Raw genomic sequence first — 22,766 nt, forward strand, 5'->3', positions numbered from 1 at the left:
TCGCTGTCACTTAGCCTGGTGCAGAATCACATGGATCTCATTCTGGTCAGAATCCCCATACCCACCATGCACCTGGTTTGTGGAATAAATGGCAGAATAGAGTGGACAGTCAGTAAGTTTTAATTGTATATGTGTATATATGTATGTGTTAAATATTTACATATGTGTATATTTAATTTGAATAATTATGATTTTGACATTTTGGTATATTCAAAGCAATATAGCAACCTGGAGTTTTTTGTTTTATTCTCAAAACACATTGAGTTGCATAATGATATTCAAATTGTACATTTTTATTTTATAATAGAAAACTGAAAATTATAAGAATTGCAGTAATTTCTAAATGAATGCAAAAACTCAAGTTTTTATTTTTTTCTCTTCCCTAGTTTCTTCAGCCTTTCTCTCCAATCTTTCCATCCTGTTCTATTTAGAAAAGAATGTACCAATATGTATAAATTTGGGGGATTTATAGTTTTTCTCATAATTTTAGATGTCTTACTAAATATTTTATTTAAATAAATTTCATATCTTATATATCTTACTAAATATTTTATTTAAATAATTTCATGATACTCATCACAATTTTTAATTGTACGGACCCACCCTAAAGAATATGGCCAGTGGCCTCGCTGCTTACATCTCACTCTCACTCTTTTCCTCCCTCCAGTCCTTTACAGTGTAGCAGTGAGCCCCTTAAAGCTTAAATGAGATCATGTCACTCCTGATCATGCTGCTCTCAGCTTCCCCTTTAACTCAGAGTCAAAGTCTTTGTCATGTCTATAAATAAAACCAAATCCATTGCCATCCAGTCAATTCTGACTCTTAGCCACCCTGTAGGACAGAGTGGAACTGCTGTGTCTTTGAATTTTTGAGACTATAAATCTCCGTGGGATCTGACAGCTTTACCTTTCTCCTGTTGAGCAACTGTTGGGTTTGAACCACTGACCTTATGCTAACAACTTATTGCTTAAGCCACTGTGCCACTAGGTCTTTCATACTGCCTGCCAGGTGCCAAGTAATCTAATCCTGTATTCTCAAAATTCTGTTCCAACTATACTGACTACATTCCTGGTCATTGGGCACTGTTGTATTTCTGGTATTTCAGATAATCCCTAGCATGTAGTTGGTGCTTGGTAAACATTCATTAAATGAATGCATAAATAAATCCATAAATGGACCACAGTTGTTGATACATTTCAGCTTATGATAGATAAACAAGGTCTCCAAGGACCCCTTCACCCTAACTTCTAACAGGTGAGCTGAAATCAGAACAGGAAACCCTGTAAACATGAGAAGTTGCCATGGGGGTCAGTGGCTATATCAAGACTTCACCCAGTTAGGAGATTAAACTTTGGGTCAGTAATGAGGGAGCTGAACCCCATCATTACAACTGGATTCTTGAAATGGGACCAAAATAGACCTAGGTCAGTAAGTGCCATCTGATTCTTAGCAGAATAAGTAGAAATCCTCAGAAAGAAAGTCTCTAAATTAAATATGAATTTTCTAACAGAGATTTACAATATATAATAATGGGATTTAGACATTCTTCCTCCCCTCCAAAAAATTTCAGTTACTGGACTTATTATAGAATATAAAATACATGAAAAAATTCCAGTTAAGAATGTTTCAGAACAGTTGAAGATGAAAGATGGGAATCCATAGATAAAAGGAAACACAATTTCTTAAGTATAATATTTTTAAATTCGCCCCTACATGAACTGTGATAAAACCATTGAACACCAAAGACAAGGAGAAGATCTTAGAATCAAAGGACAAAAACAAGCAGACAAACTGGCACCTGCTAAGGACTAACAATTAAATTGACAATGGACCCCAAAGATCATGGAATAATAATTTTAAATTGATGAGGAAAATTAACTGTTTACCTACAATCATGTACCCCAAAAAAAGTCATCTTTCAAAAATGGTGCACCCCTACTGAAGAATTTATATAGAAATGGAAAGGAAGATAACCCTGTAGGCAGGTTTCAAAGAATTGCTGAACAAAGAAATCCTAAATAAGCATTTTTATATATAATAATAATGCATTGTGGATATTTATTTTTAAAATGTCTATTAAGGAGTCGAATGGAGGTGTTGACTAGGCCACTGTATATGTGTTGTGTCTAAGGGCAGTGGTGGCTCAGTGTTAGGATTTTCACCTTCTTGGCGGCTCTGCCACCTCTTATCTGTCAGTGGAGGTTTGTGAATTGCTGTGACCACGTGGCAAGTCAGCTCATCATAGTGTGGGGCTTGCGTGTCGTGATGCTGGAAGGTATGCCACCAGTGTTTCAAATATCAGCGGTGTCTCCCGTGACGAGCGGGTTTCAGCAGAGCTTTAGATTAAGAACAGACTACAAAGAAGGGAGTGGCAGTACACTGTTGAGGGGATCACCACTGAAAACCTTATGAATAGCAGCACAACATCTGCTACAGTGCTGGAAGGTGAGCCCCACAGCTGACTTTTATGACAGATGGAGCAAAGCTTTCAGGACCTACATTTGCTGATGGAGGGCAACGACAAACAGCTACAAACATCTACTAATAATTGCAATGTGGAGTGTATGCAGCATGAACCTAGGGAAATTGGAAGTCATCAGAAATGAAAGCTTAATGATTGATGATATCCTACCATTAGTGAGCCGAAATGAACTAGTATTGGCCATTTTTAGCCAGACAGTCATGTAGTGTCACATTCATTGTCAAAAAGAATGTTTCATGGTCTATCTTGCAGTGATACCTATCTATTTGATACAGCTATTACTCAAATGTATGCAGCCACTAATATCAATGATATAGAAATTGAAGTTTTACTTCTTCAGTTTGAAATTGATCAGACATGCAATCAAATGCATATTTGGAATCAAGATGCATAATTACTGGAATGTAGAAGTTGGAAACAGAGAAAGGCTTGGTATTTGGGAAAGGTGGCCATGATAGAGATGAAGCCGAAGATCATATGATAAGAGTTTTGAAAACCAACTACTTCATAGCAAATACCTTTTTCATTGCCTACATAAGAGACAATGGAGAGTCACAGTATTATCAGCTCAGACAAAGCCAATACCCACTGTAGAACTGACCATCAATTGCTTACATGAAAGTTCAGGTTGAAGTTGAAATTTTAAACAAATCTGTAATAGCCTCAAATTGCAATATTGATGGATTCTGTTGGTAAAATACAGAATGTTGTAGGAAGCACCGTAAGAAGATAGAGGGACTATATAGAGTCACTACACTAAAAACAATTGGTCAATATTCAACCATTTGAAGAGGTGGCATATGATTGAGAAACAATTGTTTTATAGGAGGAACTCCAAGGTAGAATGAAGGCATTAGTGAGAAACAAGAACTGTAGGAATTAAGGAAAAACCAATTGAACTGTTTCAACAAACTAGTGCTAAGCTAGAAGCATTCACTAGTCTATGCCATTTGGAAATTTAGAAGAGACATACTTAGCCAGATGACTACAAGAGATCCACATTTATTCCTAGTCCAAAGAAAGGTGACCCAACAGAATGCAGAAATTAACAAAAATATCATTGATACCACATACAAATAACATTTTTGCTGAAAATAATTTTGAAATAGTTGCAGCAGTACATGAAAGAGAGCTTCCAGAAATTCAAGCTGAATTCAGAGGAGGTCTTGAAACAAAGGATATCCTGACTGATGTCAGGTAGATCTTGGCTGAAAGCAGAGAACAGTAAAGTTGCTTAATTGTGTTTTATTCACTATGCAAAGGCATTTGGCTATGTGGTTCATAACTAACTACAGATGCCAAAGGAAAGCATTGGAATCCAGAACATTTCACCGTGCTTATGTGGAACCTGTACGTAGACCAAAAGATGGTGTTGAAAACAGAACAAGGGAACACTGCATGGTTACAAATCAGGACCAATGTATCGTTAGAGTTGCAGCCTATCCCCACACTAATTCAGTCTGTGTGGTGAGCAAATGTCTGAGAGGCAGGACTGTTTGAAGAAGAACATGGTAGCAGGATTGGAGGAAGACAAATGAACAATCTTAATTACGGAGATGATACAACTTTGCTTGCTAAAAGCAAAGAAAGCTTGAAACTCTTACTGATGAAGATTAAACATGGCAGCTTTCGTTATCAATTGCAACTCGATGTAAAGAAAACAGAACTTCTCACAATTGGACCATCATGATAAAAGGAGAAAACACTGAAATTGTCAAGGATTTCATTTTACTTGAATCCACTATCAATGTTAATGGAAACAGCATTCAAGATATAAATAACATACTGTATGAGATAGTTTATTGTGCCAGCCTGGCCGATAAACACAAGTGGGAATAACTGAAGGGCAAAGAGATAAATGGCTTGGTGAGCCTCGCCTTTCTTGTCTCTCGCTCTTTGATCATTGGACCAGTGTGCGGCTGCCTTGCTTGTTCTGTGCCTCAATTTAAAGGCTACACTACCTGTGGGATGCCTAGCCTGTGGACTGTGTCGCTGTAAGTTGAGGTCCCTTTAAGACATCTCTGGAGCTGGGGACTGGAGGTTGGTGACCTGGATGACAATTGGTGACGTGCCTTGTGATTGGCTGCTGTACTGACATAGCCTAGCTCTCTAGAAATAGAGGAAGATCTGGCAGCAGACTGGACTTGAAGGACTGCTAGTCTCTCACAACTCTCTCTCACGGGAGTGAGTTGCATTGACCCATTTGTAGTGCTTTATAATTTAACTGTTTACTTCTTGTATTATATATTTATCTATATGATTTAACAGTTCATTTCTTGTTATATATCTAATTATCTTTATAAATAAATATATTTAATTATCAGCAATTTGGTTTTATCTCTCTAGAGAACCCCGTCTAACACATTTTGGTACCAGGAGTGCTTCTAGAGAAATAAAATCATAAATATGGGCTTCTTAAATTGGCTCTCCAGCCTGATTAGTCTTAACACTAGTGATGCTACTTCAACATCCCAAAGCATGGATAAGTCTGCTACTCCTCCTGATCCATGGTGTGAAATAGCAAAAATAATACCTAAAGTAGCACCACCGATAGATGAGGTGATGGTTAAAGGAGAGGCTCTGGGTGATCGTATGTTTGATATTTTCCAGGAGTTTTGTAAGGATGACAAGTATAGGGAAGCTGGTTGGCTGGTCCTTCTTACAATGGACAGTGTGATTAAGGAGAGGTATGATCTCAGAGCCTCAAAAGTGCGCTTTAAGTGCAGACTAACGGATTTAAAAACTTCCATCTGTGCTACAAAGGAGAGCCTTCTCTCTGCTAGTCTCTCACAACTCTCTCTCACGGGAGTGAGTTGCATTGAGCCATTTGTAGTGCTTTATAATTTAACTGTTTACTTCTTGTATTACATATTTATCTATATGATTTAACAGTTCATTTCTTGTTATATATATCTAATTATCTTTATAAATAAATATATTAAATTATCAGCCATTTGGTTTTATCTCTCTAGAGAAACCTGTCTAACACACTGTATTTTGCAAATCTACTGCACAAGACCTCTTCAAACTATAATAAAGATGTCACTTTAAGGAGCCCTGGTGTAGTGGTTACAAGTTGGGCTGCAATCTGTATGGTTTGCAGTTTGAAACCACCAGCAGCTCAGCAGGAGAAAGACTGTTTTCTACTCCTATAAACAGTTTGTTTCAGGAACCCACAGAGTATTGCTGTGAGTCAGCACTGACTCGATGGCAGTGAGTTTGGTTTGGGGGGTTAAGGATGAAGGTGTGCCTGACTCACTCACTCCATGATATTTTCAGTCACCTTACATCTGTGTGAAAGCTGAAAGCAACGGATAGGGAATACTGTGGAAGAATTGATGCATTTGAGTTATGATAGAGGTAAAGAATATTGAAGTACCATGATCTGCCATCATAAACAGATCTGTCTGTAAAAGTTCAGACAGAGTGCTTCTTGGAAGTGCAGGTGATGAGGCTTGGTACAGGGCCTGCAAAGTAGGAGGAAGAGCCTCAGTGAAATGGATTGACAATTTTTTTTTTAATGACATGGGTTGAAACACTGGCCTCATGCATTGCATAATTATGAGACTGGGGCAGGACTGTGCAGTGTTTTGTTCTCTTTTTACCTGAGATCGCTCTCAATTGGAACAGATTCAAAACCACCTAACAACAACAGGAAAAAAATCAGCCAGTGTAAACCCTTTTATGTGTAAGGGCCACCATGTGTCAGAGGCCCATTTAACAGCATCTGAGAGCAACATATGTTTGCATATAGTTTGGACTAGTGATACAAATTTATTACTATGTTGTAAGCTTACTGCATTAGCAAAGTAAGTATAACATGAAAGCTGCTATTTTGGAGGTTATCATTAGAGTATCGTTTCAAAGTTAAATCATCAGATTGGATTATAAAGCTTCACATAGAGAGATTAGCTGTCACATCGTTCTATGTTTCTCTTTAAAATTTCTCAATAGCTGTATTTATAGACCTTACCACATGACATTTCTTTAAAAGCAATCAAGAAAGCCACAGTGTCAAGTCACGCTTCATATTTCAGATTTGAAATAAGGACTAGTACTTTAAAATTTTTCTTTAATTTTATGTAACATATTCAGCTGTGAATGAGCTGTGTAGTTGTCTTGGTGAAACCACATGAAAAATTAAAACTATTGTATTCCCTTTTTAGGAAGATGCCCAGGAAGAATTTGGCTGGAAACTGGTTCACGGTGATATTTTCCGCCCTCCGCGAAAAGGGATGCTGTTGTCTGTCTTCCTAGGATCAGGGACTCAGATCTTAATAATGACGTTTGTGACTCTGTGTAAGTGTTATGTGAAAATTAAAAAGCAGGAAATACTTATTGTCAGTTTTAGTAGTTAGTTGAAAACCAGTTTTCCAAAATGAGATAGACTACGTTGAAGAGTTCTTTTAGCTCTCAAGATCATGGGTTAGCTGTGCCCAAAGGCTTGATTCTCCATATGCCCCTTAAAGAGCCCAAATTTGAAGCTGTATTGTTTTTAAACTGAGCCAAAGTAAAAATCATAGTGGAAATGTTTTTTTATTCATGTTTCTTTTAAAAACTGCACTTGAATCTCAATAAAGCTGAAAGCCTCTCAGCATTTAGTCAGCCTTCCCCCCAAAGAGAAAGTGGGGTCTGTGGACTCTCATAAGATACTTCTAATGTGGAGTTTGCTGTGTATGTGAGCAAATAAATGTAGTACATTAAATGTTCTTGAAGAGTCAATGTGGCAGCATGATAGCATAGTGTCTGTGTTCATGAAGTTGTGTTCTCATTTCAAAGCAGAGCATTCTTCATCATTTTCCAAAAAAGGAGCCATTAATACATTTGATAATAACTTTTTTTCTTTCAGTTTTTGCTTGCCTGGGATTTTTGTCACCTGCCAACAGAGGAGCGTTGATGACTTGTGCTGTGGTCTTATGGGTGCTTCTGGGAACTCCTGCAGGTTACGTTGCTGCCAGATTCTATAAATGTAAGTTTACATTTATACTCTGTTAAGTGTCAAATCAGCCACCTCATTTATACCATCAGTGGGTCTGAACCTTTGTATCAGATCATTACAGCTCTTACTAGGTTTGTATTGTTAGAAACCTGGCTTGTAAAGTGAAGGACTGTCCCTTGATTTAGTTGTTCAAAAATCCCATGCAGAGAAGTAAGAAAATGTATGTATTTCTTACACACCATTCTTTCTTTCCCTTTTCTATTAAGGTTTGATTTACTAAAATTTCAACAAGACAACTTAACTTAGATTTGCTATTTTCATAGAAGCGTATGTAGACTCGTAAAGGAAGAAAATATAGAAACAAGCAGCCCCTGATTTAATAGCTAAAACAGAATACATACAAGTATGTGTTATTTTACATGTGAGATGCCATACTTAAAATTGCATCAGTTAAGTATTGATAACCAGCAACTGTATTTAAAGTAAATTAAGAGCTCACTATTTAAAAAGAGCCCCAGAGTAAGTTACTTTTTATAATGTAATTAGTTACATTCTTTTATGATCTACTTCTCTGAAGTAAAATGAAGTTCAATTCAAAATTTATTTTGAATTGCAAGGGTAAGTTTGTGAGGAGACAAGTTGGAAAGCAGCCTCTCCAGGCCAGTGAATGTCCGGGTTGATGGCACTGAGAAATATGAAGTCCCATCGAGTAATTTGTGATTTAAAACATAAACGAACTAGGGTTTCCCACAGTTTCCTGACTAAATTTGAGGTGAAGCACAGTAGAGTTACATAAGTGACCTTAAAGTGGGCACTGTTAGAAATAATTAGCTTACCTTTGCCAGGTACAGTTCTTTCCTAAGCATTAAAAGTATTCTGTGTATATATATGAGGGGATACCTAAAAAACTAGAAATTATTTTAACTTAAAAATATTTAAGTTTTTTTTTACAAAAACAACCTTACCACTTTTAAAGTACTCTCCATTACACTTAATACATTTGTCAAATCTACGATTCCACTCTTGGACACATTTTTCAAACTCATCTGTTTGGATAACTTGACAGCACCTCCCTTGTTTTTTTTATCATCTCTTCCACTTTTTCAAAGCACTGTCCTTTCATGTCCCTCTTCATTCATGGAAACAAAAAGAAATTGCAAGGATTGAGGTCAGGTGAGTAACGTGTGTGGGGCAAGAGACATGCTCGGTTGTTTTGTTTTGTTTTTTTGCCAAAAACTGGCGCACTCAGATGGCTGCGTGAGCAGGTGCATTGTCTTGGTGGCAAAGCCAGTCCCCCATCTGCCACAAATCAGGCCTTTTTTTGTTGCACACTGTTACGCTATCTTTCCAGAACTTCTAAATAGAAAATTTGATTAACAGTCTGACCTGGTGGAATGGACTCCAAATACACTACAAGTCGACATTTTCATCTGTTGGGGAAGTTGACAGATGTCCAGAACGAGGTTTGTCATCAATCAACAATATTTCACCTGTTTTGAAACGAGAGAACCACTTGTGCTTCAGTTTTTCCCATAGCATTGTCCTTGTAACCTGTGTTCAACATCACAACAGTTTCTGCAGCATTTTTCCTGAGCAGGAAACAAAATTTCAAAGCTGCACCTTGTTCTTTTAAATCGGCCATCACAAAAAGTGAAGTTCAAGCGAAACTGCTTTTAAGAAAAAACTCACTGTGACCAGAGAGAACCTTCCCAGACCACCCCACTGGGTGTACTCACTCAGAGCAAGTTGCTCAAGTGAGGAAAATGGGTACTACAAAAGCTCCACTCTGTTCAGTGCAATTCTGCTTTGGGGGGAGTCCCCCCTTGTATGTGTGAGTCAGTATAAACATCTAAGTATTTTGGGAAGTTCTTTTTTCCTTAATGCTAACACAGTCAGGAGTCTTGTCCCACTGCCACCCCCACCCCCACCCCTATACCAGTGTCATTTCATGGTCGCTTTTTCTCAGCCAGCTGCACTAGCTTCCCTTTGGTTCTTCGTGCAAGATAGGAAGTCTTACAGACCTGCCCAAGGACTTTCCCACACGATGTTCCCTCTGCTTGACATTCTAATCGGTGCTCCTTCCCTAGCCAGATCTCGGCCATTGCATCCTTTAAATCTCCCGCTGCAAGTCAGTAGTGTGTTGGGATTTTAAATTTTATCAGCATATCATTTAAATATGATACAATTCAATAGTTCAGTCAAATCAAGAAGAGTTGTACAGTCATCACTGCAGTCAGTTTTAGAACATTTTCCTCATTCTTGTACTCATTGTTATAAGCTCTCCATTGCCCCCAACCTTCCCTGTCATATACTCCCAAGGAACCATTAATTCAGTTAGTGACTTTATCAACTTGCCTATCCTGGATTTCAGATACAGAAAAACATTAAAAAAAAAAAAAAAAAACAAGATAAAATGGGAAAACCCTCAAAACGAAAGCAGAACATATTAAAAACTCGAACAAACTTAAAATGGATCAAAAGGGAGATCCAATGATAAAGTGTTACATTTTAACCTAACTACCTCTGCCATAATGCGCTTTCCAGTGCACTCTGCATGACAGCAAGGCTATTCCCATCCCTGGTCAGGGTCAGAGGGGAGTCAACAGAGGATGGATGCACGTGTTTCTCCCCACTCCCCCCACTTTTTTTAAGCTGAAACAACTTTAAAATGACCCAAAAGGGAGATCAAATGATAGATTACGTAGCATGTTAATCAGAACATTACTGAAGATTGTCACATGAGCCTAGTCACAAACTTCATTTTATAGAATCATTTCTAATGCTTCAAATGATAATTTGTGAATTTTTATTAGAATTATATGAAGCTAAGAATTAGTAATTCCACAACCTATTTGTCATTTTCTTTTAGTGTGATTGGCACATTTACTCAAAAACTATTAAAAAAACAAACAAACCCAAAGCAGTTCTCAGATCTCAACCACTTTCATCTCTACCTTTAAACCTGAGACTAGAGGAGAGTACCTTTACCTTTTTACTCTGTCCTTCAAATTTGATAAATTGTTAAGTGAGTTGAAAAGCACAAGTTGAAAAGGGTAAAGGAAAGCCAAAAGTTCATAAGCAAATTTGTTCTCTCAAAAGGTGGTAACCTTTCTATTCTTTTTAGCCACGTGATCTGATACCGAATGCCCACTACCTCTTACTGCAGGGCTGGAGGAATCCCAACAGTTGAGGCTGTTAGAAAATAAGTGCAGTGCTTGTTGAACTTGGGGCATCTGGTTTCTAAGTTCCGAAACTGACCATAAGAGAGGGGAAAGAATAATCCACACTGCGCTTTTTCTGTCCCCAGCCAGCCCTGTTTGTAAATACGGTCTGACATTTTAGGCAGTTTGATTTGTTTTGAATTCAAACAAACACTGGCCCAGATGACTTTCTTTTGATCGAGTTTACTCTCTCCCAATAGAAAAGTCTGCCGTGTAAGAGTAGTCTGGGCAGATCCTTAACATGTGTCCTTGCTTTGATCATTTCAAGTGAATCGCTAGCATTTGCTACTGTCGTTTCTGAGGACCGAGCACCCAGTGGCATTTAGCAGTTTGTGGACTACTACTTGGATGTTTGGTTTGCTTAAAGTCTTTGTTTCACTATTTTTGTTTTCTTCTCTAGCTTTTGGAGGTGAGAAGTGGAAAACAAACGTCTTATTAACATCATTTCTTTGTCCTGGGTAAGTAAATATACAATAAATGCTTGCTATTATAGTCATAATTTAGTGCCCACATTGTTTGTGTCTTAAATCCTTAATTCTCTGTCTCTGAACCAGAGATTTAATTTTGTAAAAGGATGTGAAAAGTAGATAGTAAGTACTTGTTGAATGACTACTGCACACATTATCTGAGAAAAGCACCTTTTAGACTTGAGAATTTTTATATTCTCTTTTTTTTAAAGTCTTAGTTTTTCTTAGTCTTTAGTAATCAGACATACCTGTTGTCATGTAAGACTGCATTTAAAGCTTTTGACTTAAACACAGAAAAACTTCATCTGAAATTAGTTCAGGCAAACATAAATTTTTTGAGTTTTATCAAAAGTATTATTATCTGTTTGAGTCCCTTTTAAGTAGAGGAACATATACTGAAAACAAAAAATAAACAATTACCACCCAAAAGCCCTTTCCTCTCTAAAGGACAATTTCTGATATCAAACATCTCCTGCTTCTACTTCTAGACATATAACCCAATTTCTCTTCAACCCCCAAATTTCTGGTGGTTAAGAACTAGCCCTTGAACAATCAACAGTGCTAAAGAAAGCCCAAGTTGTACACTCTGCAGGTCAGAAGTGAAAGAGCTTTCTGGCCACAAATGACTGATAAGAGCCAGCTTTTTCAGGCAAGTTTAGCGTCAGCACTCAAATTATTACTTCCATTGAAGATGCACGCACCTCTCAGCCCTTCCAGCACGATTCCCGATTATGCTTGTCTCAAGCCACATCTTCTGTTGTCATTCCTCTGCTGTAGATTCAAGGAGGCTGTTCACCAAGACTGTCTTTTATAAGCTTGCCTTTTAAGCATTCTTTCCCGTATCTGACGTCCTTGGTTTCTCCCTTTCTGTGGGTTCTGTTTCTACATTTAATCTTATTCCTACAAATATGACTGTTGCTGGGTGCTGTCAAGTCAGTTCTGACAGAGTGACCCCGTGACGAAAACAGCACCACCCAGGCTCTCGTGGAGTAGAATTGCTCCATAGGGTTTCTGTGGCTGTAATCTTTACAGGGGCCTCACCACGTCTGTCTACCCCAGTGGATGTCTTGAGAAGAAATAGTCTATAGTCTGTTATTCTCACTTTCTCTACATAGAACCAAACTCTCTGCCATGGAGTCAGTGCCAGTTCACAGCAACTGTATATGACAGGGAGAACTGCCCTTTGGAGTTTCAGGACGGCAGCTGTCTACTGGAGTGGAAAGTCCCATCTTTCTCATGAGGAGAGCCTGGTGGTTTCCAGCTGCTGACCCTGAAGATTGCAGCCCCACATATAACCCTATGCATTCTCAACATAGTTATAGTGTAAATCTAGCCTTTGCCTCCTGCCATTTTCAAATCTGGAAACCATTTTTTGGCCTTTCCCCTCTACCTCTTTTCATTCCCTAACATTGGAATGCTTCTTCAAACTTTTTTTTGCTTTATAGGAATTTTTGCTGGTTCTTTTATATTTCTAATCCACGTTGTCTGATTTATCTTCTTTATACCCTGCCCCTTAAAAGTAGTTATTTATGTCAGGGAAGGTAAGTAGAGGGAAAGAAAGCACGATCTAAGAATCTAAGTATACTGTGAGCACAGAGGAATTGGTGAGCTCCTAGGAATAGAAGAAAACATTTTGGATAGGAAACCTCTCCTTATAGTTTTAGGTCAGTCCTCATCTGCACATAAGGAGCTCTGAGGGTGCTATGGGATAAGTGAGGTCAGCAGCTCAAACCATCGCCACTCCAGGAGAGAACGATAAGGTGGTCTGCTCACACAGAGATTTACAGTCTCCGAAACACTATGTAAGGCGCCATGAGTCAGCATTGACTGGAGGACAGTGGGGTTGGATTTTCTTAAATACCTGCATGTAATTATGGCAATCAATGCAACACAATGGCTTTTACTAGTATAAAACAAATTCCAGGTTTGGGTGGGTGTTTTTTTTTCTTTCTGTTTTTGGGTTCTTTTACATAAAATTTTAGCTTTTTTACAAAATGACAATGGAGCTTTCAAAACATAATGGAATGAAAAGATGATGGAATTTTCACAGAAACTTTTTTAAAAAATCATTTTATTGGGGGCTCGTACAATTCTTATCACCATCCAAACATACATCCATTGTGTCAAGCACATTTGTACATTTGTTGCCATCATCATTCTCAAAACATTTGCTTTCTACTTGAGCCCTTGATATCAGCTCCTCATTTTCCCCCCTACCTCCCCGTTTCCCCCTTGTTCATGAACCCTTGATAATTTAAAAATTATTATTATTTTGTCATCTTACACTGTCCGGCATTTCCCTTCACCCACTCTTCTGTTGTCCATCCCCCAGGGAGGAGGTTATATGTAGATCCTTGTAATTGGTTCCCGCATTCTACCCCACCTTCCCTCCACCCTCCCAGTATCGCCACTTAGCACTGGTCCTGAAGGGATCATCTGTCCTGGATTCCCTTTGTTTCTGGTTGCTATCTGTACCAGTGTACATCCTCTGGTCTAGCCAGATTTGTAAGGTAGAATTGGGATCATGACAGTGGGGGGCAGGAAGCATTTAAGAGCTAGAGGAAAGTTGTATGTTTCATGGTTGCTACACTGCACCCTGACTGGCTCGTCTCCTCCCCGCGACCATTCTGTAAGGGGGTGTCCAGTTGCCTACAGATGGGCCTTGGGTCTCCACTCTGCACTCACCCTCATCCACAGTGATATGATTTTTTGTTCTTTGATACCCGACACCTGATTCCTTCCACACCCCGTGGTCACACAGGCTGGCGTGCTTCCTCCATGTGGGCTCTGGTGCCTCTGAGCTAGATGGCCCGTGTTTAACTTCAAGCCTTTAAGACCCCAGATGCCACATCCCAGAAACTTTGTAAAGTCCTCCTGGAATGTTTCAAATAGGCAAACATCAAATTATTATTTATAGGAAACATGATTTGCGTATGCAAAATGTCCAGAGAATTTTAACTTTAAAGCTTAATTTTAAGAATAGAGTTTGTCAGAATGATCGGATATCAGCTAAATATTCCAAGATCCTGAACACTAGTAATGAATTAAATGTTTGAGTAGTGGTTTTGGTGATGGGGAGAGGAGCAACAGTATTAGCACGAGAAAAATTATACAGTATCTGAAATAACCTCAAAAATGTAGCTCTATATGAAAAGTCTGTGGAGCTTATTGATTAGTAAGAGATGCTAATTCACCATATTAACTTGCCGTAAGACAACTGAATATTGTAAAGGGGTTCGCAGATGTGTGGTGGCTGCCACATGTAGAACACGAACCAGACCGTGTGTACGTGGAGACTGACGAGATGTCCCAGCACAAAGCACAGCAACTGTTTAGCTATGCTGAGACAGTTGAATGTGTTTACAAAGAGACAGTGAGGGTGGGAGGAAGGCAGGAAGCAGGCTTTTCTCTACTAGATCATTTGGCATTTTCTTTCGGGTTTTATTATTAATGACATATAATTGTTACTGTATCATTTTGCTCCTTTCCCTGGTTTTACTCAAAACCCTATTTTGTCTTCCAGGATTGTGTTTGCTGACTTCTTCATAATGAACCTGATTCTCTGGGGAGAAGGGTCTTCAGCAGCTATTCCTTTTGGAACATTGGTTGCCATTTTGGGTCTTTGGTTCTGCATATCGGTGCCTCTAACATTTATTGGTGCATATTTTGGTTTTAAGAAGAATGTAAGTTTATAGGTGTTAATTTCTTCCAATAAATATCAGCTTAAAAATATCACAGAAGTGCCCAAAAGATAGAAACTTACCCTGTAGAGTCTGGATTTCATAGAAAATTGATCTCTGTTTTGATAGTAATCATTCTGAAAATAGTTTTTAGGGTGTGGTGGAGAGGTTACAAATGTAAACTTAGATTTCAAAGTTATTTAAATAAATGAAACTAATACAAGTTAATTGGAAATAATTACTGAAATAAACTAAAACTTTGAAGTTTTGACAGTGAAACAAATTATTACTTTTTAAAAAAATCTCCATTCATACAGTTTTTCTTAACAGTAATACATGTGTTTCAAATGTGACTATTTTAAGGAAGATTATAATCAGTCTGTCTCCAATATGCTGCCCCCTTCTAGCCTCAGCCTAGGGAGAAGATGAGAATTTACTTTCTATTTCAGTAGTATCTTTCTCCTACTCCACTGTCTTTGACTCTTGTGAAAATATCCCATCCACGGGTTAAAAGAAGTACCATCGTGTAGTAGACTAGGAGAGAGGCACATGGAATGCCTGGCAGAAATGATCATTGCTGCTTAGTCTCTATTGCTCCTAGCACACCAAACTGCAAAAGTAGTTTTCCAGTTCTCTGAGAGTTTGCTTAATGTATGATTTTAAATATAAGTAATCATCAATAGTAAACTGACAGTTTTCATTTTTTAGAATTATATATTAAGTATAAATACTCAAAATTTCAAATATTTGCTTGTTGAAAACATGAAAAATGATACCATTATTCTTTGCCTATGGGCATACATGCCTAGATCGAAAAGAGTCCAGCCCAAGGCAGTATGATTTCAATGAAAATAACAAATTTTAATTGGGGTTTATCATCACAAATTATGTTGTGTTTTTTAAGCTCATATTAGGAAATTAATTTCTATATCCATACATTTTTCTTTGTTTAACTACTTTAATCCTATACCCCTTACTATCTCCATCCCCCCTAAAAGCCGCTGCCATCGAGCCTGTTCTGACTCACGATGACCCTGAATGTTAGAGTAGAAAGGCCTGCTGTGGCACGCGTCTCACAGAAGCAGATCACTGACCTTTCGTCTCCTGACACTGGATGAAACGTTTAGATTAATAGATGAGTGCCCACAGTCTGTACCATCCACGAACATTGGATTCTCGTTGTTTTTATATTGCAATATGGTTTGTTGGAGTCCTGGGTATGGCAGTTAAAGTGTTCAGCTGCTGAGCGGAAGTTAGAGGTTCAAGTCCACCCACAGGCACCTCGGGAGAAAGGCCTGGCGGTCCACTGCCAAAACCCAACCACAGAAAAGACTGTGGAGCGCAGTGGACGTCTGACACATGGGGTCTCCGTGAGTCTGCGTGAGCTCAACTCCTGATTCTATGTAGTGTTACAAGGGAGACTACTTCAGAACATCACAGTACCTTATGGTCATAAAGCTTTCTATAGACATTCTCTGCCTTCTTAAAGTTTTTGTATCCGTAATTTGAGCAATTTTAATAAAGATAATAGCTATCACCAAATAAAAGTACATTGACAAATTTCAGGGTCAGCTGCTTTCTCACTGTAAGTATATAATTAAAAAGAAAACCCCAACTCTACCTTTGTACTAACTATTATTTTCCAAGGACTGTGTTCTCCTTTCTGTATTTCTTTCCTTGTATAAAGCCATTAGCCAGTGGGTAACTGCAGGGAATAGCGATGACTTGTTCCAGGAGACAGGCTGAATTACTGTACTTGATGGCAGTCAGTTTCATTGCTTCTAAATACAAATTTCAGTTTGATGACTTAAGTAGGCTGTTATTACCATTAGTGTCAGGTTGGAAGCTGAGAAAAAGCAGGCAAAAATAGTCTAATGCAGAGAACTTTTAAAAATAGCTAAATATGAATTCTTTTTTATTTTCCTTCGCTTTAGGCCATTGAACACCCAGTTCGAACCAATCAGATTCCACGTCAAATTCCTGAGCAGTCATTCTACACAAAGCCATTGCCTGGTATTATCATGGGAGGGATCTTGCCATTTGGGTGCATCTTTATACAACTTTTCTTCATTCTGAATAGTATTTGGTAAGCCAGAGGCAATATCCCCTTCCACTGCCATTGCATATAATACTATCTTTTTCCTTTGGTTTTTACAAATTGCTTTTTACATTTGACAATGTAACTCAACTTTATAAAATAACTCAAGATTATTTTACTTTTTCCAAGGGGGGAACGTGGGTAGGGGAGAGAGAATAATACTGGTAACCATTCTAAATTGAGGAGGGAGGGTGAGAGAGAGAAAAGAAAGCAGTAGACAAGACAGTGATGGATGTTAACTTGGGTGAAGAGGAAGATGGTGGTCCACAGAATAAGAGAGATCAAAGAGCGGGGGGAGGGTATTGGGGTGTTTGATTAGTAGTTTAAACTATTGAATACCAAGTTGATCTGAAATGTAAACCCCCACCCAATTTACAATTAATAAATATAAATTGTGAAGATTGTTACTTACTTAATTCTTATTCATTCTTAATTCTTATAGTTCAGTTCTCAGAACTTTCCCCATTTTACAGAGATGGAAATGAGGCTTTGAGGTTAATTTACCATTTAGCCCTAGGTTATCCAAACCAATACTCATAAAAATCACACAGTACCACTTCCAAGAGGTGAGACTGAGTGGCCGGTAGAGGTGGTTTGAGACAGCATTGGAGACAGGCCGGAGCATCTTCAGTGGCCTTCCCAATCCTAAGATTTTTTCTTTCTGTGATTTTTGTTGTTGTTTGCAAGGGGAAACTTGTAGTGGCTATTTTTAGCGGCTCGTTAAAGTTGCTGAGTCCGTATTGACTTGGTGGCAGTGAGCCTGGTTTTTTTGGTGGTTTGAGTGTATATTTTGTGATATATTTTGATCATTATTTGATCATATTAACATAAGCTACAGAAAGTAATGGGTAGCATAAAATTATAACTACCTAGATTTGAAGGTTTTAGTGATTAGAACCTAACTTTTACTCCAGGTTATTAGAGTAATTTTTCAAACTTGATGATTTTTATCACATATAGTTAACCCCGTGTGTCAAAGTAACCCTTTGTTAACTTTTCTCATGTGTGTCTACATGACTAGTAGACCAGTCAGCTAAGCATATTTCTGAAGATCCAGGTGTCTGCAGAAGGAAGATAAATTAATCCAGTGGTGTAGTGCCGCATCCTTTCTCCCCCGACTCGACTCCCAACCTGTATCACCACCTATATCTATTAGGATTTGTCTGGTTTGATTTGTGGGGAGGAAAAATGAGAAGAGCTTATCATTTACTGTGTCAAAAGAAAATATAGTTTTATCAAAATGTCCATTTGTTTATAGGTCTCATCAGATGTACTACATGTTTGGCTTCCTATTTCTGGTGTTCATCATTTTGGTCATTACATGTTCTGAAGCAACTATACTTCTTTGCTATTTCCATCTATGTGCAGAGGTATGTATTAGCAATGTTTTTATTACTTGCATATTTTTGTATCTTTGTTAATAATTTTAGCATATAGTACATGTTAATTGAAATTATTTGTTTATCTTGATCGAAATTGACCTGTATGGCTAAGTCAAATGTAGTCTGCTGTAAATTGAGTACCTAATTCAGTATATTCATTTAGAGCTTATTATTAGAGGGCTTTAAATGTTAATTTCCGAAGAATCGTACTTTATAAAGTTGTGCTGAGTGTTCATTGAATTTTTTAAATGCCTTAAAAATTAATACTGGTTTTATAATAAAAATATTTCTAGACTCAGAATGTAAAAAAAATTGATGTTAGATGTGGGAGGAAACCGTTAAAAGTTTCATTGATTACATTATAATGAATTATATTCATGCCATTATGACAAATGATGACATCCCTATGTAATAAGTAGAATTGAATTTTAAATGTTAGCTTGTCTTAAATTCATTCTTTTGTAGTTAGGATTTTCTATATAGGAGATGATACTGAAGTTTATTAAACTTGCTATACTTTTATTTATCTTTTTTTAATGGCAAGGATAAAATAATAATTATGTGAAGATATAAATACAAATAATGAGTAAGAAAGAAAAGACCACCATCAAAATTTAAACAGCCAGGGAAGAAATTTTTGCATGGAACAATCAAGAAATTCTTGAGCCTAGAACAAATTCAAGTTGGGTCAAGAGGAGGTCAACTGACCAAGTATTAAATTCGATCTAGCATAATTAAGCTTATAATAATCTCTGTCTCATAGTAAAGCTGCTTCAAGTCCCTTGCCAGTGGCTAGAAGGTGTCTGCCAGAGATTTAATCTGACAAGATACTCTGCAGATGGGTTTGGGCTCCACTGTCCTCCATAGCCTTCTATAAATTAGGTGTTTACTGTTGGAGCTGTGGTACTTTCCCTTTTGTCATATTTGGGTTCTGTTATTGTCATCTTTGGATCACATAAGCTTCCATGTAGACTTAGTTGACTCCTCACTTAGACTGCTGCTTCTTTGAATATAAGCTTTTAAGACCCCAGACACTTCCAATATATAGCCGGGCACCATTCTGCTTTCTTCACCATACTTTTCTATAGCACCCTTGTCTTCAATGATCATTTCATGAAGGTGAGTATTGAGCAGGACCATGTTAGCAGATATAATTGTTCTTGGATTGGGAGCACAGACTCCACCCACTTGTCCATGGGTGATCTCTGACTGGTTTACTTTGGCACTTGTATTATGACAAAAACAGAACCCCTTAAGACCAAGAACAGTAACAACCAAGCAACCAACGAAAGGCAGAAAACCAAAAAAGAAAACCATTGTCATTCATCTTCCTGGGGTATAAGGCGATTACACTGATAACATCAACAAATGTTCAGTGACACAGCACTCCAGACACTGTTGGTATAGGGAGTCTATGCAAGTAGAGCCCCACCAGGAGCCGCACCCCAGGAGTGTTGCCCGGCACAGTTCGGTCTCCCAATCGATTGGGATCTGTTTACCCTGAGCAGATCACTTTTCACAAGTGCAGATCTCTGCCCAACAGATAAAACCTGTCATAGCAATGCAAGGGGCCGCTTTTAATTTGTAGTGAAGGTGAAATTTACACAGATAAAGTGAACCATTTTAAACGGCAGGTCAGAGACATTTCATAGCATTCACAATCTTTTACAACCACCACCTCTGTCTAATTTCAACATGTTTTCATTACCCCTAAATAAAATTCCATACCCATTAAGCAGTATTTCTCATTCTCCTCACGTCCCAGCTCCTGGCATTCCCAGTCTGCTTTTTGTGTCTATGGATTTACCCATTCCCAACATTTCATAAAAATGAAATCATATAATATGGGACCTTTTGTGTCTCAGGTCTCATGTAACAATGTTTTTGAGGTTCGGCCACATTGTAGTTTATATCAGTACTTTACTTTATGGTGGACTAAAGTTCCATTCTTTGTCTACACCACAATTTCTTATCTAGTTATTGGTTAATAGACATTTGGGTTCTGGGCTCAGGCATAAGGATGATTGTGAAGCTGCCCCCAGGACCATGCTTGTTTCATTCTGTTGTGCGTAGGGTCGCCGTTAGCAGGAACAGACTTGATCGCATCTAACAACAGCAACCTTCTGACTACTGGGAACAATGCTGTTGCCTTTTTTTTTTATAGCGCTTTATTGACATATAATCCACATACCATCCAATTCAGTGTTTCAGACATATTAAAAGAAGTATATATGTTTTTCATTCTTCTACACATTATTTTTATTTCCTCATTAAACCCCCAACCTCTGCCATAGCCCTAAAGAAATGTTAATGTAGTTGCTGTCTATAGATTTATGTATTCTGAATTTCATTATAAAGAAAGTAATTTTTTTTAAAAAGGCAGTGAAAACAAAACAGGAAAAAAATCCATGTGGAAGTAGAAGATAATAAAATTAGAATAAGTGAAAAATTGGTCAAAGGGGAAAACAAATTATAATACCGTATATACTCATGTATAAGCTGAGTTTTTCAGCACATTTGTTATGCAGTTTTTGTGGTAAAATTAGGTGCCTCGGCTGATATTCGTGCCAGCTTATACTCGAGTGTATACGGTATATTAAATTTTACCTATGTGTTCAGTAATCCTCTTTCCAGTATACTCTGGGGTCAAGACTACACTTCCTTAGTCAGTGGTCTCATGGAAGTCAGTGGAAGCTTAATCCATGTGGGAACTCTGAAAATGGATTTGGGGCTTTCACTGTATTGTCATCCATAGTTTTCTGCAAACCAGGTTCTCAGAACTTAAGCTCTAATACAGTTCCCTCCTCCGATCTTGAATTTTGTTATTTACAGCCCTTAGATCACGTGGGCTAGTGTTGTCCTTCCTTTTCAATTCAGCTGACGCCTCTCTTAGATGCCTGCTATCTTAAGACAATCCTTTAAGAGCCCAGATGATAGCCGGGCACCATCTGATTTCTTCACTGAACTATGCTGTAGCGCTCATATCTTCAGTGATCAGTTCATGAGGACAAGAATTGAGCAGGGCTACATCCTAAGAATTAAACAGTCAAACCATTTTACATGCCAGCCAGACATGTCCAAAGGCTCAACACCCTGGTTTGATTATGGTCATCTTAACCATTGTGATATAGTATCTCAACAGCAGTCCTACAGGACAGGGTAGAACTGCACCTGTGGGCTTCTGAGACGGTAAATCTTTATGAAATAGAACGAACACCTCGTTGTTCTCCTGTCAGCAGCTGGTGGTTTCAAACTGCTGACCTCGCAGTTAGCAGCCTAGCACGTAACCGCTGTGTAACCAGTTCTCGGTTTTACTTGTGCACTTTGAGTTGGTTTGACACTCTGACACCTAACAAGCAACTCTGACAAGAATTTTTTAAAGCATTCTTTGGGTTTTTCTAAACTGAAAATGTTTTTAAATCATGTATGACAAAGGGTTGAAAAGATAGTGACTTTCTTTTAAAGGATCGACTGAACTATAAACCATTTTACATAAAAGCAATAAGCAGTTTTAATAACCTTTATAATAACAGAGCTGACCAGACTATAAGATAGGTTAATATTAATTTTTAGCCACATAAGTAGGCAAGCTGTAGATTCCTTTCTGGAAAGCATAAATTTTTAAATACAAGGCTAAATCAAAAAGTATTAATAGGATTTCAGTTCATCCGTGCCCAGATTTATTCCAAACAGATCATCTGAACACATCTCTGTGGTCAGTTGCGGACACACGTTCTCACAGTACTATACACTAATCTTCAAAATAAAAATCTAATCAAAACTATGACTTTTGAGGGGATCTGGTAGGCCAGTTTACTTCAAGAGAGATCAGGTCAGAGGGCTATGGCACCTGATTTTGAGATTCCTATGGGGGCTTATTGTGAGGCAGTTGTAAGAAGGTAGAAACTACACTGGTAAGTAAAAGGCCAGGAAATACACCAGGAATTTTTTCCATCGTAGCAGCACTTGTTCAGTCTTTGAGGGTAGCAAGGACTGTCGTAGAAGAATGTCCTAGGGAAGCCATACTTCATCCACCCAAGCCATTAATCTTGCCCTTTCAGACTTCTTTTTCAAAGCACATGGAAAAGTAATGAGATTTAAGTCCCTTGAGGTTGCCAAAAACTGCCATTTGACATGGTGTAAATCGAAGAGCTTAGGATTCTTGAAGGAATAGTTACAGAGATGGAAACACCGCCTTCAGAAGTATATAAGCTGAGGCGGGGAGAGTTTGTTGAGACATAAATAGCTTCATATTCTGGAATTTTTGTTTAATACAGGTTTCTATGATTTTGTAGCAATACTGTTTTACTTAGGCTCTTACAGCCTAATGCCATATTGTTCATAAACTTTAATATTTTTCTAGATTTTTAGCCAGTCTTTGAATATTTTCACCAAAGGTGCTTTTTAGTACTTTTAGTGAAGAGGGAAATAGGTAAAGTTCAAATAGGAGAAAGCGCTTGGAGCTTAGCAAAAATTAGGTTTTGGGGGCTATCTTAA

The 22,766-nt window shown here is 38.0% G+C and overlaps 1 protein-coding gene across 1 annotated transcript in view; it reads left to right on the forward strand.

Annotated features, from left to right (window-relative positions):
* The window catches only part of TM9SF2 (transmembrane 9 superfamily member 2), a 71,824-nt gene that overhangs the window by 45,161 nt on the left and 3,897 nt on the right, over positions 1 to 22,766 (forward strand). Inside the window, exons 10-15 of the mRNA XM_004704277.2 lie at positions 6,649 to 6,781; positions 7,332 to 7,451; positions 11,043 to 11,100; positions 14,633 to 14,792; positions 16,724 to 16,875; positions 18,146 to 18,257. Coding sequence (XP_004704334.1) covers positions 6,649 to 6,781; positions 7,332 to 7,451; positions 11,043 to 11,100; positions 14,633 to 14,792; positions 16,724 to 16,875; positions 18,146 to 18,257 — 735 coding nt within the window. The remainder of the gene's footprint in view (positions 1 to 6,648; positions 6,782 to 7,331; positions 7,452 to 11,042; positions 11,101 to 14,632; positions 14,793 to 16,723; positions 16,876 to 18,145; positions 18,258 to 22,766) is intronic.

Source organism: Echinops telfairi, unplaced genomic scaffold (assembly GCF_000313985.2).
Source record: "Echinops telfairi isolate 266 unplaced genomic scaffold, ASM31398v2 ScPeMD7_7467;HRSCAF=8505_0, whole genome shotgun sequence".
NCBI lineage: Eukaryota > Metazoa > Chordata > Mammalia > Afrosoricida > Tenrecidae > Echinops > Echinops telfairi.